Source organism: Orcinus orca, chromosome 10 (assembly GCF_937001465.1).
Source record: "Orcinus orca chromosome 10, mOrcOrc1.1, whole genome shotgun sequence".
NCBI classification, from domain to species: domain Eukaryota; kingdom Metazoa; phylum Chordata; class Mammalia; order Artiodactyla; family Delphinidae; genus Orcinus; species Orcinus orca.
Window position 1 is genome coordinate 74,882,675 of NC_064568.1, and position 19,180 is coordinate 74,901,854.

At 56.1% G+C, this 19,180-nt stretch overlaps 1 protein-coding gene across 5 annotated transcripts in view; it reads left to right on the forward strand.

Moving 5' to 3' along the window:
• The window catches only part of TMEM63B (transmembrane protein 63B), a 23,478-nt gene extending 14,201 nt beyond the window's left edge, over positions 1 to 9,277 (forward strand). For all 5 annotated transcript variants that reach the window (XM_049715393.1, XM_004267532.3, XM_033423918.2 and 2 more), the window contains 14 exons: positions 712 to 792; positions 1,365 to 1,488; positions 2,074 to 2,207; positions 2,288 to 2,425; positions 2,557 to 2,710; positions 3,643 to 3,749; positions 3,984 to 4,070; positions 4,307 to 4,372; positions 5,580 to 5,742; positions 6,367 to 6,472; positions 7,449 to 7,616; positions 7,854 to 7,969; positions 8,136 to 8,216; positions 8,486 to 9,277. In XM_049715393.1, coding sequence (XP_049571350.1) covers positions 712 to 792; positions 1,365 to 1,488; positions 2,074 to 2,207; positions 2,288 to 2,425; positions 2,557 to 2,710; positions 3,643 to 3,749; positions 3,984 to 4,070; positions 4,307 to 4,372; positions 5,580 to 5,742; positions 6,367 to 6,472; positions 7,449 to 7,616; positions 7,854 to 7,969; positions 8,136 to 8,216; positions 8,486 to 8,677 — 1,717 coding nt within the window. In that variant the 3' untranslated portion in view covers positions 8,678 to 9,277. The remainder of the gene's footprint in view (positions 1 to 711; positions 793 to 1,364; positions 1,489 to 2,073; positions 2,208 to 2,287; positions 2,426 to 2,556; positions 2,711 to 3,642; positions 3,750 to 3,983; positions 4,071 to 4,306; positions 4,373 to 5,579; positions 5,743 to 6,366; positions 6,473 to 7,448; positions 7,617 to 7,853; positions 7,970 to 8,135; positions 8,217 to 8,485) is intronic.
• Positions 9,278 to 19,180: the final 9,903 nt, after the last annotated feature.

Sequence of the window (19,180 nt, forward strand, 5' to 3'; positions counted from 1 at the left end):
GGGACTCAGTTTAGATTAGGGATTAGGATCAAGGAGCCCGGTGTGATCAGGATGAAAAAGGAAGCGCTCCTCCACTTAGCCTGCAAGCATCACTCGAGCCCTGCCAGGTACCAGGCACTGAGAGTCTATCTGGTCAGTGTTAGGTCAAGGTGGGGTCCATCTCGGGTCAGGATTTCAGGGTCAGTATTGGGTCTGGGTTATGGATCAGTTTGGGTCAGGGTGAAGGATCAGTCTCCGGCCAGGGTTAGAGGTCAGTCTCAGGTCAGGTTTCAGGATCAACCTCTGGTCGGTCTTGGGCCAGAGATCATTCTGTAGCCCAGGGTTGTGGGTTGGTTGGGGTCAGCTGATGGTCAAGGTTAAGTATTGGACTGTAATCAGGTCTTCTAGGAGCAGGGTTAGGAGAACAACCATGCTAGAAACAGTTTCTCTCAACTTAAAGTTCACAGCCCCAGACAAGAATCAGACCACAGCCGTGGTGTCCCCAGCACCCTGTAGGTATACATGCCCCCACCTATGTGCATACACTCCCCCCACTCAGATAAGCACGAGGAGGAATTTCGAAGTTTTATTCTCGGAACTGTCATTTTTGCAGACTCAGAAAGAGGGAGCTTGCATTGGGGCTGTGTGTCTTGAAGGTGATGGGGTCACAGGGGAAAGTTGGGGGCGGGTGGGCAGGGTCCCTGCAGAGGATGATGGTGGACTGTGTTTCAGGGAGGCCTACCCCAACTGCACGGTTCTGGAAGCCCGCCCATGTTACAACGTGGCTCGCCTGATGTTCCTTGATGCAGAGAGGTAATGGGGCTGGGGGCGGGGGCAACACCCGAGGGCCCCCTGCCCTTTGTGGAGGGCATCTTGGCTGCCACTCAGGAACCTGGCTCCCCTTCCAGGTGTTTCCCGGGACATTTGATTTTCCACGCCTCGTGGCATGCAGGATCTTAGTTCCCCAACCAGAGATCGAACCTGTGTCCCCTGCAGTGGAAGTGCAGAGTCTTAACCACTGGATGGCCAGGGAATTCCCAAGGGGCGTTTGATTTTAATTCACCCCCTGGAGTGCCTGTCAGTTCAGCTCTGGAAAGAGCAAGGCCTGGAGGTTAGAGGAAAGGGGCCCACTGTCCCCACCCTATTTGAGGACATACCCTTCCTCAGCTACAGGGTGGGAAACTTAGGCCAGACTATAGGAAGAACTTCTGCCCCTCAAGGGATGGTGGGGAGACACGTCTGAACTGTGCATCCTAAACAAACCAAAAGAGTAAGGGGGCCCCTGTCCTTGGGGAGTGGACTGCATGACCCCCGAGCTGGGCTACTACCCATCCTCCAGCCAGACCCAGTTGGGCAGTAGGTGACCGGGCACCTGGGTCCCACAGGAAGAAGGCCGAGCGGGGAAAGCTTTACTTCACAAACCTCCAAAGCAAGGACAACGTCCCCACCATGATCAACCCCAAGCCCTGCGGCCACCTCTGCTGCTGTGTGGTGCAAGGCTGCGAGCAGGTATGGGGTATCCTGGCCTCAGCTCAGGCCTCAGGGCCCCGAGACTCCTGATGGGTGAGGGGGGAGTTGGAAGGTCCCGGGGAGACAGGTCACAGTGAAGAAGGATGCACCCCACGGTGCGGCCCGTCCCACATCCCCAGGAACACGCACACGCACACGCACGCACGCCTTGCACATAAATACCCCAAGGTGAAGAGACTCCCAGAGGAAGCAAAGCTGGGGTGCGGACCGCAAGCAGGTCCCCATCTGTTCCTGGAAGCCCTAGTCCCATTGTTGGGCTTGCCCCCTATCCCTACAGTGACCACGGTTTCAAACCCCAAATCAGAAGAGGTCAGCCAAGAGGACAGCTTGCTGTATTTACTAGCTCTGTGGCTTTAGGCAAGTTTCTGGACTGCTCCGTGCCTCAGTTTCCTCATCTGTAGGACAGAGCTACTTGTCCCCACCTCCCAGTGTAGTTGTGAGGATAAGCGAGTGGACGGAGAGCTTAAAGCAGTGCCTGGGCTGCAGTCAGCTCTGGACAGTGCCCGCTGGGGGCTGCAGGGACCGGCGGCTCTGACCAGGGCCCTGCCTCACCCGACCTGGCAGGTGGAGGCCATCGAGTACTACACGAAGCTGGAGCAGAAGCTGAAGGAGGACTACAAGCGGGAGAAGGAGAAAGTGAACGAGAAGCCTCTCGGCATGGCTTTCGTCACCTTCCACAATGAGACCATCACTGCCATGTGAGCTCCACCCACCCGCCCCGGCCCCTAGGGACTAGCCAGGGCTCCAGGTCCCAGGTAACCGTGCCCCCCTCCCCCAGCATCCTGAAGGACTTCAACGTGTGTAAGTGCCAGGGCTGCACCTGCCGCGGGGAGCCCCGCTCCTCCTCCTGCAGCGAGTCCCTGCACATCTCCAACTGGACCGTGTCTTACGCCCCTGACCCCCAGAACATCTACTGGTGAGCAAAGGGGGATTGCGGGGTGGCTTCCTGGGGCCGGCGTGGGCTCCAGTGGGGAGAGGGAGGCCCTAGGTGTCGCTGGGGAAGGATCAGGCGTCCAGCCCTGGAGTGACGCCTCCGGACCTTCCCAGGGAGCACCTCTCCATCCGTGGCTTCATCTGGTGGCTGCGCTGCCTGGTCATCAATGTCGTCCTTTTCATCCTCCTCTTCTTCCTCACCACCCCGGCCATCATCATCACCACCATGGACAAGTTCAATGTCACCAAGCCCGTGGAGTACCTCAATGTAAGGCCCACACCCCGACCCTCCACACTGTGTCCCCAAACGCAGATACCAGGCCCCAGATCCCTCCTGGCAGCGGCAGGCGAGGGGTGGACCACATGCCCTCCAGTCCAGCTCCTGTTCCGCTTTTCTAGCCCAGCCCCGCTAAGAAGGTCCCACACGGCCATGGGCTGCAAACCCCTCTGTGCACTTCCCTTGGGCTCCCTGCCAGCTTCCCCCTAGGAGAGCCCTCCCTTGGGTTTACATACGCCTAGAGGGGCTCTGAGGGAAGAGAGAGCCTGGGTCCATTCCAAACTGATCATGTGACCTTGAACAAGGTCCTTCTCCAAGTCCCTCGGTCTCTCCAACCAAAGAGTGAAGGGTCAGACCAGACCCTTGGCTTCCAAACTTGGATTCTGATGGCCTTCATCAAAAGGAATCTTACATGAAACCCAATGTAGGAAAGCGAGGTCGCTCAGATGGCAATGGGTGTGGGGGCATTTCTGCTGCTTTCCCCTCGCCTCTTTTGCAAACCTCCTTGGAACTTCAAAGTTCATGAGAAGGCACTTTGAAAATCATTGAGTGATGATAGCATAATAGATAAGCCCCAGGCTGCCTGGGTTCAAATCCCACCCACCCACTGCTTACTAGCTAATTTGTTGACTCTCATTTTGCTTCAGTTTACTCATCTGTAAAATGGGGTAACATCATTCATGTAAGAATTAATACATGAAAAGTACAGGATCAGTAGGTGTTCAGAGATGCTAACTACTAATATTATTCATGCTGGGATTGTACATATGGCCCTGGCCCCTAGATGTTCTGGACTTCTGACATGAGGTCCTGAGCGCTGGGGGGCCCAGGGCTCACTGGGGGAGGGGGCAGGTAAGCAAAGCAAGCTGGGCCCACTAGACTGCCCCCACCTGACACATTCTGCCCCCCTCTGCCCTTTGCAGAACCCCATCATCACCCAGTTCTTCCCCACCCTGCTGTTGTGGTGCTTCTCGGCCCTGCTCCCCACCATCGTCTACTACTCTGCCTTCTTTGAAGCCCACTGGACACGGTGAGACACCCCCTACACACACACCACGCCTCACTGCGGTCCTCCTGGGCGCACAGCCTCTGCCCTCAGGCTCCCTGCTCTGGGCAGTCCCAGAACTGGCAAGGGAGGGATGGTGACCAGCATCCTCACCTGGGGAAGCCCCCCTCCTTCCCTCCTGGGACATCATACGAGCTGGGGGAGCAGGCATGGGGGCTGGCTTATCTGATCTCTGCCCCCCCATGTCCCCCGCCCCAGCTCCGGGGAGAACAGGACCACCATGCACAAGTGCTACACCTTCCTCATCTTCATGGTGCTGCTGCTGCCCTCACTGGGACTGAGCAGGTGGGTTTCGGAGGAGGGGATGGGAGCTGGGGTCCGGGATTGCCCGAGGGGGAGGGGGAGCTGAGGCTCCCACCTCCTCTACAGAGCTGAGGGGGGTGCCCATGTCTGGGGGGATCCCCAGAGCTTGTGGATGGGCCTCCCCCTCCCGGTGTTCTGGGCCATTCCAGCTGCCCCACACCTCGCCTCTCCTCTCTTCCCCCCTCCTCTCCTCCCCTCCCCTCTCCTCTCCTCTCCAGCCTGGACCTCTTCTTCCGCTGGCTCTTTGACAAGAAATTCTTAGCTGAGGCAGCTATTCGGTTTGAGTGAGTGACCGGGGTCCCCAGGGAAGGAGACCAGATGGTGGGGGTGGCTGTTCCCCCATGGGATGGTGCAACAAAGCTCCCACGCCTGCAGCGGGGAGGAGGAGGGGGCTTATGTCACAGTCAGGGTCATCCCAAAGGTTGCCCCACGGGCTGTCTTGGGACATGGGACGTCCCGGGGTCTGTGTCGGGAACCTCTCTGGATTCTGAGGTCACCCCCGAGGTGTATTTGGGGCTTTGGGGCCCACACTTGGGGGGTTTCTATGGTGGGCTTTGGGGCTTGTATCCTGGGACTAACCATGGGAGTCGAGCTTCACCCGGGTGGTTTGGAGGGGTCTATGGTGGGATCTTGGTTGTACTGTGGGAGTGACATGGGGGTTCCTGGAGGTATCCCTGAAGGTCTCTGGAGGCACACCTTTGAGTATCTATGGAAGGCTCTCGGGCTCACACCTAAGAGTGCCTATGGGGGACTCTGGGGCTCACACTTTGGGGTGTTTCTGGGGCACAAGTTCTGGGAACACCTCTGAAGTCTCGGGCTGTCATCCAGTTGTGCCTCTGCAGTTCTCTGGGAATCGCACCTTCCCCGGGAATCCCCTGTGAGGGGGTCTTGGGGGACACGAACCTTGGCTGTTTTTGTGGGCACCAGCTCTAGGGGTCTTGCTCTAGGCCATCTGTGGTAACCTTGGGCTCACACTTGGGGTGTCATGGGTACTGACAAAGGCCCCTGGGCTTCCCCCTCTGAAGATCTCTGGGGTAGGTTCTCTGGCGCTTCAGTTCTGGAGGGGTCCGAGGCTCACACTCCGGAAGTGACTCTGGGTTAAGGTCTAAGGCAGGGAGCCTTCTGGGTATTGCTGGGGGTCTTTGGGGTCACGGGGGGGTGGGGGGAGCCTCCGGCATCACACCCTGGACACTGGTGGCCTTAGGGGTCTCAAGCACTCTCTCCGGGGGTCTTTATGGGGCACAAGTTCTAGGGGTGCCTCTGGGCTCACTCACGCTGAAGGGGTCTGGGGCTTACTTTGGAGGTATCTGTGGACTCTCTGGCGTCTGCCTCTGGGGTTCACACTCGGGGCACTGGGACACAGGTGCTTTGAGGGCTGACCTGAAAGGTCCATGTGGAAGAAGGCACGTTGGGGGTGCTGGCACGCTGGCAGTGGGCAGGGGGCCACCGGGTCCCCCAAGGGTGCAGAGCTGGAGCACCCGGTGCCCGCAGGTGCGTGTTCCTGCCGGACAACGGCGCGTTCTTCGTGAACTACGTCATTGCCTCAGCCTTTATCGGCAACGCCATGGACCTGCTGCGCATCCCGGGCCTGCTCATGTATATGATCCGGCTCTGCCTGGCGCGCTCGGCCGCCGAGAGGCGCAACGTGAAGCGGGTAGGGCCACCCGGGGCAGCCGCGGTCCGCACAGCGCCCCCTAGTGGGCCCAACCAGAGACAGTGACCGCCATGCTAGAGTGTGGGGGCGCCCGGGGTGCTGAGACTTGGACAGCGAGTTCCGTGGCCCTGGGTTACCCTCTTCCCGTCTGGGGCCTCAGTTTTCCTATGTGTACAGTGACAGGTTGACACAGCTAACCCTGTAGGGCCCCGCCAGTTCTGACAGTCTAGTGTTCTGTGATGGGGGTTGGGGGAGGTCTGGGTCTAGACCTAGGGTCCCTCTGCCCTAACCCCACACGAGGGCTCTGGGCATCCCATTCCCAAGCCCACCAACCTGCCAGCCCCTCCTGCCTCGAAGGCCCCTCCTAATGCCCCATCACTGCGCCCACCCTGACCTCCGTCTCAGCCACAGACCCTCTCTCCATCGGCTTTGCCCTGCCCTGCCCTGGACATTGGGTGCCTTTTCCCCCCCGGCTTCTTTCCTGGCCCCCTCCCACTTCCCACCTGCCCTGAGCCCCTGCAGAGCGCCCCGCCGCTCCCGAGCTACCCTCCCGCCCATCTCGCCCCCTGCCCTGAGCCCCTGCAGGCCGCTCCCGAGCTACCCTCCCGCCCGTCTCCCCCCCAGCATCAGGCCTACGAGTTCCAGTTTGGCGCAGCCTACGCTTGGATGATGTGCGTCTTCACGGTGGTCATGACCTACAGTATCACCTGCCCCATCATCGTGCCCTTCGGTAGGCACCGCCGCGCCGGGACCTGGGCCCTGCTCGGGGGGACCCAGGACCTCTCCCGCTCCACTCTAGCAAGGCAGGCCACCCGAGTGGACAGGGCCCTGGCTGGGAGACCGGCCCCTCGGGCCTCCCGCCCGGTCCCTGGCTCAGTCTGGGGCTCGGCCAGGGGGGAGGAGGGGAAAAGCCATCTCAGCTCAGGCTGGAATCAGCTGGTGTGCTGGGCCCCTGGGCCAAGTCTCCCCAACACAGCCATGTTTGCTCACACCAGTGCCTTCACTCGGGTGGATGTACTTGGACACACATCGCACGCCCACTGAGGTGTACACACACACACACACACACACACACACACACACAGTCCTACACAGAATCCATGGGCACACTTGTACACAGCCCCGTAAACTCAGGAAAGACCTTTGGGTTTCAGCGTGGTCCTTATTACTCATGGAAATACCCTGCTGTAGCTGTACCATGTGACCTGGGCAAGTCCCTCTTCCTTCTGAAGAAATTTAGCAAAGTTTCTCTTCACCCCAATTATCACCCGCACTGGTGGCCTCTCCTTTCCCCCCACTAACATCCTAACCCCTCACCACCCTCCCTGGTTACTGAAGGCTTCAGACTCCCAAACTAACTACCTTGTCCTCATTTGAAATTTCCCATCCCCTCAACCTCCAGGAAAATGGAACTCGCCACCTAATTTATACTCATCTGTTTAAGGGCAGATAGGAAGAACGCTATGGGTTTTAAGAGGATGCTTGCTGACCCAGACAAATGGATTTCTAATAGTAGAATTCCTAGGGAGGGGCTGCAGAGTGAAGGGGTTGAAGCAGTGGAAGCTGAGGTTCTGTGGTCCTGCGAGGGGCTTGGGGTAGAAGAAGGGGGACCAGCCCTTCAGTGACCTCAAAAGGCCCAGGACAACCCGTGACAGACACACAAAGGTCCGGCGGCTCGAGGTCAGGGCCCATGTGGCTTCCCCCAGGGCTCATGTACATGCTGCTGAAGCACCTGGTAGACAGGTACAACCTCTACTACGCCTACCTGCCGGCCAAGCTGGACAAGAAGATCCACTCAGGGGCTGTGAACCAGGTGGTTGCTGCACCCATCCTGTGCCTCTTCTGGCTCCTCTTCTTCTCCACCATGCGTACGGGTGAGGGCCGCCGCCCACCCTCGGGGACCGGCGTGGGCGGTGGGCAGAGGAGACTCCTGCCAGAGTCGAGGCAGAGCAGGCCACGGGAGGCCACGAGGGCCGGGGGTCACAGGCCCGGGGCCTGGGAGAGGCCCCAGCATATGCGAGTGTGGGAGTGCGTTCAGAGGGGGCAAAAGCCCGTGGGACGGGGACCCGGAGGAGAGGTAACGGCCCTTTCTCTGCCCGCCCCGACACCAGGGTTTCTAGCCCCCACGTCCATGTTCACATTCGTGGTCCTGGTCATCACCATTGTCATCTGTCTCTGCCACGTCTGCTTCGGACACTTCAAATACCTCAGTGCCCACAACTACAAGGTGTGGGGCAAGGGGGGCAGGGAGGTGGCCGAGGGCAGAGTCTCAGCAGGGTGGGGTTGGGGGATTGGGAGCTGAGGGCAGGGATGCCAAGAGAGAGTAGGGTCGTGATGATGGCTGAGGGCCAGGGCATTCCCCCCATTGCTTGACTCGTTCTGGGCCCCTCAAGATTGAGCACACGGAGACAGATACCGTGGACCCCAGAAGCAATGGACGGCCCCCCAGTGCTGCCGCTGTCCCCAAATCTGCGGTGAGTGCCCTGCTCCGTGGCCAAGTGCGGGGAAGAGCCTCTGGTGGAGATCCAGCCCCAAAGCTGGGTGTGCCGTTAGTCATCCGGAAAGGGAAGCCTGTTCCAGACCCCGGGCCGGGAGGGATCTGGCTTCAGCAGCTGGGGGCTGCCCCACCCCGCCCTAGGAAGAGGGTGACCGCCCCTCCCCTCTCAGGCCATGAGGTCCCCCCTCACCCCTTCCCCACGAGGGGCAGCTGTCGACCCTCACCCCCACCCTTCTCCCCCTTCAGAAATACATCGCTCAGGTGCTGCAGGACCCAGAAGTTGACGGGGATGGGGATGGGGGTCCTGGGAGCTCAGGGGACGAGCCCCCGTCATCCTCATCCCAAGATGAGGACCTGCTGATGCCGCCTGACGGCCTCACGGACACAGACTTCCAGTCTTGTGAGGACAGCCTCATAGAGAATGAGATTCACCAGTAAGGGGAGGGAGGGCCCTGGAGGCCACGCCCTGCCCCCACCCACCCCGCCCCCCCACGGACACTAAAACGCTAATAATTTATTAGATCTAAAGCCCCTTCCTTCCCCATGCCCTGCTTTCATTAAGGTATTTAAACCTGGGGATTTCACCGCTCTCCCCCACCATGGAGGGAGGGAGGGAACCCCCCAACGTCAGTGAGGAGAGCCCCGAGCCGGCCCCGGGGCAAAGAGGGGTGTGGACAGGGGTCCCCCCAGATCAGTGCCCCCCTGGGCTAGTAGTATGATCAGGAAAGGGTTAATAAGAGCCAAGGGGGATACTGGCTGGAGACCTGCTGGGGGCAGGTGGATCAGGGGCTGCCCCCCAGTTCTTACCTCCCCCCCCACCAAGCCCCCCTGGAACCTTGCACTCCAGGGAAGCACAGCCTCCAGCCCCTAAGGGGTTGCGTGAGAGGGAGGGGGCGCGGAGCGGGAGGAAGAGTCAGGCCCCAAGCCGGGGGGGTGACCTGGGGGTGGGGTGGGCGTGGCTGACACTGGAAAATGGGGTTTTGCACTGTTGTTGGTTTTTTTTTTCCTTTAAAATAAAAATGGAAAGAAAAACTCCAAGGCAGGTGTCTGATTTGCGCTGCTGCCCTGGACACATGGCTGGCATCCGACCACCCTTCTGTTGGTCTGGAGGACCTATGAGGTCAGCATCCCCATGTGACCTGGGCAAGAGACTTCTTGTGTGGAGCCTCAGTTTCTCCATCAGGGAGAGGAGAGAGTAGCAAGAGGGGCCTGCTATATTCACAATGCCAGCCTCTCCACCACCCTCCCCCTACGTCCCTGTCACCTCTGCCTCTACCCCCTGCCCTGAGGAAATTGTGGGACCACTCAGAATGAGGAACAGGGACATGGGCGCACACTCTGAATTGCTGAGATCCACACAAATGGGACAGAGATTCAGGGGAGAAAGGCCGTGCAGAGCCACAAGTTCCACACTGGTCCCGGAAGGCTTCCTGGAGGGGGACGATCCCAGGACAGCTGCTTCCAGAGAGGCAGCTGCTCTGGAGGGGGAGAGGCAAGAAAATAGGGCCACAGTCGTCGACCAAACACTGTCATTATTATTTGTTGTCATTGTTGATGCAATTTATTGAGTGGTTATTATGTGCCTGGAATTACACTAAGTGACTTCTATGCTTTTTAAAGCATTTACTCCTCAGAGCTGTCTGTGATGTCAGGCGTGGGTTTGTTGTGAGAGTTACATGAGATAATATATGTCTAGTGCTCACTTGGCCCAGTGCCCAGCACATGGTAAACACCCCATAAACGTCAACTGTAATTAACACTATGCTCATTAATAGTACCTACAAAGCAGGTGTGGTTTTCCTCTTTGTATGAGTGAGGACACAGGCTCAGGGAGGGTATGGGGTTTGCCCAAGGATACCAGCCTGGGAGGGATCTCGGAGAGGTTCTCCTGAGGGAGACTGGAGAGGGAGGGAGACTGGAAAGGGAGGGTCTCCAGACCCTCCAGTTCAAGTCTGATCCATCCTCTAACATCCAACTCAAATTCACTTTCTAAGAAATTTCCTGTGACCATTGTAGCCCACCCTCCAGAGGCCCACAGAGTATACAGCGTGTATAACAGGAGCCAGACGACCTGGACTCCAGTCCTGGTCTGCCGCCCACTTGCTGTGCATCCCCAGGGGAGCCACCTCTCCTCTCTGGACCTGTTTCCATATCAGTAAACTCAGGGAGCATGACCAGGTGACCCCCTAAGGCTCTGGAGCATCCTCCTGCCCACCTGCCACCCACCGCCCACTGCAGAAAACAAGAAAGAGAGTCAAAGAACTCCCAGAAGGGAGGGGAGACTCAGAGGAGGCGGAGAAGGAGGAAGAAGCAGGTACCCCAAAGGCCTGCAGACGGTCGGCAAGAAACGGCCAACAGTGGGGACAGCAAACAGAAAAGCCTGATAAAAATCACCCGGATGTCCTGGGTGCCAGATCCGCAGTCTTGGGAAATGTGGACCCCAGGGGGCAGGCATCCCGAAGTCCCAGGGCTGGAGTTGCTGCGGAGCCAAGGGCAGGGCAGCAGAGAGCCAGCCGGTGGATGGGCAGAAATTGGCTGAGTTTCCAGCAGGGAGCACACACAGCAGTCCCCGGAGGCCACAAACAGCAGCCTCACCCTTGCTCCCTCCGTCAAACCATCCTGAGGACCTACTGTGCACCGGTGACACAATGAGCACAGTGAGGAGCAAGGCTGCCTCCTGGGCACCCACAGCCGAGGGCACGACAAGCCAGACAGAGGTGGGAGTGCTCGCCAGGGCCAGCACTGTTCTTAGCACTTTCTATGAGTGAACTACAGGCAGGCCGCAGAGATACTGGGGGTTCTGTTCCAGGCCCACCACAATAAAGCAAATACCGCAATAAAGCAAGTCGGACGAATTTTGGGGGTTCCCAGCGCACATAAAAGTTACGTTTACACTGTAGTCTATTCATGTGCAATAGCGTTATGTCTCAAAAAGTGTACATACCTTAATTTAAAAATACTTTATTGCAAAATATGCTAGCCATCATCTGAGACTTCAGCAAGTTGTAATGTTTTTGCTGGTGGTAAGTTCTAAATACTAAAATGTGACCCAAAGACACAGGGTGAGCAAATGCTGTTGGAAATATGGCCCCGGTAGACTTGCTTGATTGACACAGAGTTGCCACAAACCTTCAATTTGTAAAAAATGCAATGTCTTCGAAGCACAATACAATGAGATGGGCCTGTAATGGAGTCCTCAGAGGTGCCCTATTGCAAATTCATAGATGAGAAGCGTGAGGCCCATGGCCGAGATGTCTCTTGCCCCAGGTAACGCAACCTGTACACAGTGGAGCTAGGACAGGGTGAAAAAAATCTTAGGATGTTATGGGAGCTTAAAGGCAGGACACCTTGCCTCATTCAAACATTTTAGTGTTCAGCTGAGAAAGTTGACATGGAGACTGATGACTCAAGGGCCCACAATTAGGCCAAAATGACTGGTGTGGTACCAGACACCTTCCCCCAGGGTCATGGAGTTAAGCCAGAAACACCCCCATCACCTGCTCTGAGGCATGCCAGTGGCCTAACCATGCCAAGAAGAATGTTGTGGGTTGAATTGCATCCCCCAAAAAGATTTGTTGCAATCCTAATCCCCAATACCTCAGCATGTGCCTTCGTTTGGAAATAGGGTCATTGCAGAACTAATAAGATAGGGTCATGCTGATCCCACCACTGGGCATATACCCAGAGAAACCATAATTCAAAAAGATACATGCACCCCAATGTTCATTGCAGCACTATTTACAATAGCCAGGTCATGGAAGCAACTGAAATGCCCCTCGACAGACGAATGGATAAAGAAGATGTACATATATACAATGAAATATTAGTCATAAAAAGGAACAAAATTGGGTCATTTGTAGAGACATGGATGGATCTAGAGACTGTCATACAGAGCGCCGTAAGTCAGAAAGAGAAAAACAAATATCGTATATTAACGCATATATGTGGAACCTAGAAAAATGGTACAGATGAACCGGTTTGCAGGGCAGAAATTGAGACACAGATATAGAGAACAAACATATGGACACCAAGCGGGGAAAGCCATTGGTGTGTGTGTGTGTGTGTGTGTGTGTGTGTGATGAATTGGGCGATTGGGATTGACATATATACACTAATATGTATAAAATGGATAACTAATAAGAACCTGCTGTATAAAAAATAAATTAAAATTTTTTAAAAAGATAGGGTCATGCTGGAAAAGGGTGGGTCCCTAATCCAATACAACTGGTGTCTTTATAAGAATAGGAGACAGACACAGAGAAGGCCATGTGAAGACACAGAGATGCACAGGAAGAACACCATATCAGTGGCTTCTGGAAACGAGGAGGCTCTCAAGATAAAGAGGTCTGGTTGGGGTGTCAGAGACAGCCCCTTCCTGGCAACCCTGGGCGGAAGAAGAGGGTCTCAGTCTTATCCTGACGGGATGATACGGTGAGGACAGCCAGCCTCGTGGTGACCTCCAGAGTGCGGATGCTGGGTCTCCTGTCCCCACAGGGAGATGGCCCTTGGACTGGTGGGTGGGGACCAGGCAGATGGAAGGGGCCAGCTTAGCGACAGCACCAGCTTGTGGGAGGACAGGTGGGAAGGAGGCAGCTGTTAAAAACGTGCCACTGGACTTCCCTGGTGGCGCAGTGGTTAAGAATCCGCCTGCCAATGCAGGGGACACAGGTTCGAGCCCTGGTCCGGGAAGATCCCATGTGTGGCGGAGCAGCGAAGCCCGTGCGCCACAACTACTGAAGCCCGCATGCCTAGAGCCCATGCTCCGCAACAAGAGAAGCCACTGCAGTGAGAAGCCCGCGCACCACAATGAAGCGTAGCCCCTGCTCGCCACAACTAGAGAAAGCTCACGTACAGCAACAAAGACCCAACGCAGCCAAAAATAATAAATAAATTCAAAAACAAAAACGTGCCACTGGGGCTTCCCTGGTGGCGCAGCGGTTGAGAGTCCCCGGTCTGGGAAGATCCCACATGCCGCAGAGCAGCTGGGCCCGTGAGCCATGGCCGCTGAGCCTGCGTGTCCGGAGCCTGTGCTCCGCAACGGGAGAGGCCACAACAGTGAGAGGCCCGCGTACCGCAAAAAAAAACACCAAAAACAAAAAAAAGGTGCCACTGACCTAGGAATCACACTGCAGTTGGAGAGTTCTGGGTGGGGGTGGGAGTCCTCCGGCCCCTCCCCCCAGAACCTTCAACTGTCAAGCACCATGCGAGCCACCAGCATGCTGCACTCCCCAGGTAGGCGTTGATGGGGTTTGTCCCACTCCTGTCCCTGGCAGACTAGGACCTCCCCCCAGGGAAGGGGCTGTGTCCCCTTGAGGGTGACTCCTCCATCAGACTGGGTGCTCCTGAGGCGCAGGAGCTAGGCCTCTTCCTCAGCTGGTTTGGGAAAGAAAGGGCCACGGATGGTCAGACCTGCAGGAGCCCAACCTCGTCACCACTGAGAGTTTGGAGTCGGGGAGAGGAGAGGGACCAGCCACCGCACTGTCACAGCCCCCTGGGAAACAGGCTTGTGTGAAGGAAGCCCCCGTGGCCATGGCCGTGGCTGTTAGAGAAATAAGGGGCACCCTAGGCCCAGCCTCCAGGCTTCTTGGGAAGTGCAGGCCGAAGGGGAGGCCCCAAGCCCAGTCTAGACAACATCTTTGTTTGCTCTCTGCTCTGGAAATTAAGCTGTCCCTAAATCTACAGGTCCCCAGTCTGATGGGGGAAGACAAGGCACGCCCTGTCTTGTCCAAAAATCGTCCTATACATTCACGCCTTGTTTTCACATATTGCTCTAGCAACCTGCCTGTCCTTCTCACAGCCAGCCTTGTCTGTCTGTCTGTCTCAGCTTGCCCATGCCCCTGGCCCTGAGACATTCTGGGAGATAACTGTGGTGAAGTGTGTGTGTGTGTGTGTGTGTGTGTGTGTGTGTGTGTGTGTGTGTGTGTGTGTGTGTGTGTGTGTGTGTGTGTGAGTCCTCCCTGCCAGCCACTGAGTCAGAAGCGCAGACCCGGCCGACGGATGCAGGACCTTAGGCAGGTTTGGAGTCAGCACAGTGAGCAATCACTCCTCAGCTGGGTGATGGTCCGGGGACGGACAGCTCCCGGAACGTGAGGGAGGTGACATTTAACCCTCATCGCCTGCCTTGGTCTGCCCTCAGATGTTCTCCAATTTTCTTAGACACCAGCACCTTCTGTGGTCCTTCCAGAACCCCTGGAGAGCTCGGCATGTTCACTCCTGGGGGCAGCCGGGCAGAGGGCAGCCCCATGGTGGAAGGGCACGGAGGGTTCCCTCACCGTGCGGGGTCTTGGGCCATTCACTTAGTCCAGGTTTCTCACCCTCCACACTCTTGACGTTTGGGGGCAGGATAATTCTTTGTTGTAAGGTCTGTCCTGTGCACTGTGGGATGTTTAGCAGCATCCCGGCCTCTACCCACTGGATGCCAGTAGCTCCCACACCCCAGTCCCCTGTTAGGACAATGAAAAATGTCTCCAGACATCGCCAAGTGTTCCCTGGGGATGCGATCACCCCCCACCCCTCGGTGAGAACCGCTGACTTACCTTCTCTGGGCGGGCCCTGGGTCGGCTGGCAACATGGGGTGAGGACCCAGCAGTGAAACAAAACAAGTTCTGGATTCTCTTCTCTCTTAAGGATGTTCTTTGTCCTTCCTCTCAGGACCCTGTCCTTATGCTCATTAAGTCCTGTGACAGAGGGGTATGCTGGGGGCTATGTGATCCTGCTAGGAGCTCAATAAATACTAACTAGTTGACCAGCCAGATCAGCAGGGAGAAGACAACTAACATTGTCTGAGCACCTATGGAACACCTGTCTTTTTCATGTATGTTGCATTATTTAATCCTGATACATACTTCAAGATAGGATATAGCAACCTCTTCATGCAAATGAGGAAACCGAGGCTCAGAGATGTAAAGCAACTTGCCCAAGGTCACACAGCTACCCACTCTGGCTTGGTGCAGCCCAGGGCACTAGCTCTGCTAAAGAGAAATAAGCTACCTCCTGACCCCTTTTCCAGCACCATCCTCAACCTCTCCTCCCAGCCCAGGGAAGGAGCTTAAGAAAGGCCACCTAGAGGCTGTAGTAAGATGGAAGAAGGGCTGGCCCCAGACCTGCTGACCATTTGTCCTTCTCTCCAGCACAGCCTCTGCCCCTCCACCGAGGCTCCCTCCCTGAAAGGCAGTAAGGGTAATGGGTGAGAGCATGGACCAGCCTGCCTAGGTGTGACCCTGACTCTGCTGCCGGCCAGGTGTGCAGCCTTGAGGAAGTTCAGCCTGTGTGCCTCAGTTTCTCCCTCTGAAGCAGGGAGACGATAATAATAAACCTAACTAACGGGGCTGTTGTGAGGATTCAATGAGTTAAGGCACATAAAGTGTTTAGAGCCATGCAGGCATGCGCTGAGTCCTCAAACTCTGTTAATTACTATTACTTTTACAAATGCTGTGTAAGTGCTATTACCTTCATAACTGAGGGAGGATTCCTACTATCTTCTCATCACGAGCCACAGGCTTTATGGAAGAAGCAAAGGACAGGATTCCAAGTTTTTCTTCAGCAAACTCACCCTAATCCTTACAGCCAATGAAATTTTCTTAGTGGGGGCCGAAAGCCTCCAGGCCTCAGGGACCCCAAGGGACCCCAGAGAGACCTCTCTGCTGTAGCCAAGACCTTTGTCATTCCCTGCACCAACACTCTGGCTTTCCTGGGCTGAGCTGGGCCCTTTTTGGTCCCCAGCCCAAACATGGCCTGTGGACAGTGCTGGACTGGAGTCTGCAGGTCCCACCATTTACTGGGCACCTGCTAGGGGGCTCCCCCTAATGGATGGGGGTGTCCCAGGGATGAACCACACGCCCACCCATTCCTTTCACAGATTGTTATTGGACCCTCTTCCTGTGGGAGAAACTGAGATACACCGACCTCCTCCCTACGGAAGCTGCCAAGAACATCCTTCAAAATATTTTTTTTTTTTTTTTTTTTTTTTTTGCGGTACGCGGGCCTCTCACTGTTGTGGCCTCTCCCGTTGCGGAGCACAGGCTCCGGACGTGCAGGCTCAGCGGCCACGGCTCACGGGCCTAGCCACTCCGCGGCATGTGGGATCTTCCAGGACCGGGGCACGAACCCGTGTCCCCTGCATCGGCAGGCGGACTCTCAACTACTGCGCCACCAGGGAAGCCCCAAAATATTTATTGATCACCTACTATGTACACAATACAGCAGCAGGAATACAGCAGCAAACAAAACAGACCAAAATCCCTGCCTGCGTGAGCATTCATTCTATGAGGGAGGCAACCAGTAAACAAAATACATGTGGAGCTAGAGCGGAACAGGGAGTTGGGGAGTGAGGCAGGAGAGAGAAAACATAGATTTGCAAACATAGATGAAAAATTACTACTGTCTGCAAAGCAGACAGTCACTCATTCATCCCCTGAAAGCGTTTCTGAGCCCCGGCTAGGTCAGGTGCAGTTTAAGACTGAGGGAACCCAGCAGTGGACAGGGGACCCCACCTCCACCCTTGAGAGCTCATCACCTCGGTGGGGGGGCGGGGGACAGACAGGCCAGGCAGGGATGGGTGTCATAATAAAGGAGAGTGTTGGACACCAGGGCAGCCCCGACTCTGCACAGGCGTCAGGGGAGGGTTCGCCGAGCCGGTGGCATTGAGCCAGGACTTTCCCAGTGGACAGATGTGTGTGTGGGATGAGGAATGATTCCAAGCAGAGGCACCAGGGCAGGAACAGTCAATGCAGCTGAAGAACAAAGGCAGCCTGTGCTCCAGGGCACTGGGCTGGTGCGTGGCAACCTGTGTGGGTTTGTCAGGCTAATAAGTGGAGGGAACGGGAGCCATTCCTGGACCCAGAGAAGTCCCAGGAGATGCTGGTGAGGGACGGGAGAATGGGTTTGCTTGCTTGGGTAATGGGAAGGGTAAGGGGGTATCAGATAAGCTGAGCTGCACATGGCCCGTGACCTCCTTAGTTGACTAGGATGGGGAGATGGCTCTGGGTCCCCAGGCCTTCCCGTGGTGGAGAGGCACCTCCTTCCAGGGCAGCGTAGGGTGAAGGTCACAAGCCCGATCTGGGGTCTGCGGTCAGGCTTAGTCCACCCCAGCCCTCACTCTGTGACCTTCGACCCACTACCGACCTCCGGGCTCAGGCTTCCTGTTCCGGTCACCGTGGGCACTGCGTGGCCCTCTCTCGGGGCCCTGCACAGAGCAGGCGCTCAGGACTGTCATCTCTGCTGTTCTAACTCTTCTCCCCTGTCCGCTCAAGGGAGGAAGCATACCTGAGACCCCCTGCTCCCCCCTCTGCAGCTGCCCCCCTTCTTTTCCTCACTCTGGATTCCTCCCACACCCCGGCCCCAACTGGGCTCTGTTTAACTTAGACCACATCCTTCCTCCCTTCCCCCAAGCACTTCCTTATTCCAGAGGCAGCTGAGAATGTGGGGAGATGGGGGGACGCAGGCCCCGGGTGCCTGGGTTGGGTAGGACTGGAGATTCAGAGTGGACCTCCGCTCTTCTCGCCCCTCCTCCACACTCTCCTCCTGGGTCCCCTGCTGGCGGCAGTGGGGAGTCAGTCCCACAGAGGGCTGACAGGTGTGGGCAGGCATACTCAGGAAGGGTGTAAGAGGTTGCAGTCCCTCTGGGGGAGGAGGGATCCTGGGTCCCCAGCTGCTAGCTGACTCAGGACCTGTCAGCCGGCCTGACTTTTCCTCTCAGAGACCCAGCCACCCCACCCACTGGGCCGTTCCCTAACTGGACCCTCCCCCGCGAGCAGCCCCTTCCCCTTTGCCCTCCTGCCCGCTGCACTCCGTTATTTCCACTCTCCCCAAAAGGCAGTGTCTGTTTGCATGGTCTGGAGGTCATTTTTTTTAAACAGCTTTATTGAGCTATGACTCACATACCATACAATTCACCCATTTAAAGTGCACAATCAGTGGTTTTCAGTACATTCACGGAGTTGTGCAACCATCACCACAATCGACTTTAGAAGCTTTTCATTCTCCCGCAGAAGAAACCCCGTACCCTTAGCTATCAACTTCCAATCCCCCACCCTCTAAGCGCTAGGCAACCATGATTATACTTCCTGTCTCTATATAGATTGGCCTGTTTGGGGCATTTTACATAATCGAAATCATACAATATGTGATCCTTTGTGACTGCTGTCTTCACTTAGCATAATGTTTTCAAGGTTCATCCATGTCGTAACATGTCTCAGTACTTCATGTCTTTTTATTGGTGAGTAATATTCCGCCGTACGTGTATTCCTCATTTTGCTTGTCCATTCATCAGCTGATGGGCATTTGGGGTTTTCTCCACTTTTCGGCTATTGCGAGTGTTGCTGCTGCTATAAACATTTGTGCAGAATTTTTTTTTTTTTTTTTTTTGCTGTACGCGGGACTCTCACTGTCGTGGCCTCTCCCGTTGAGGAGCACAGGCTCCGGACGCGCAGGCTCAGCTGCTCCACGGCATGTGGGATCTTCCTGGACCGGGGCACGAACCTGTGTCCCCTGCATCAGCAGGCAGACTCTCAACCACTGCGCCACCAGGGAAGCCCTGTGCAGAATTTTTTGTATGGACATATATTTTCATTTCTCTTGAGTATATATACCTAGAGGTGAAATTGCTGGATCATATGGTAATTCTGTGTTTAACTTAGGGACTGCCAGACTGTTTTCCAAAGTGGCTGCACCCTTTTACATCCCCAGCAGCAGTGCCCGAGGGCTCCAATTTCTCCACACCCTCGCCAGCACTTGTTATTACCAGTCTTTTGGATTAGAGCCATCCTAGTGGATGTGAAGTAGTATCTCATTGTGACCTGGATTTACATTTGTCTGTTGACGAAGGATGTGGAGCCGTTTTTCATGTGATTATTGGTCACTTGTGTATCTTCAGAAAAACACCTATTCAGATCCTTTGTCCATTTTTTGATTAGGTTATTTGTCTTTTTATTATTCAGCGGA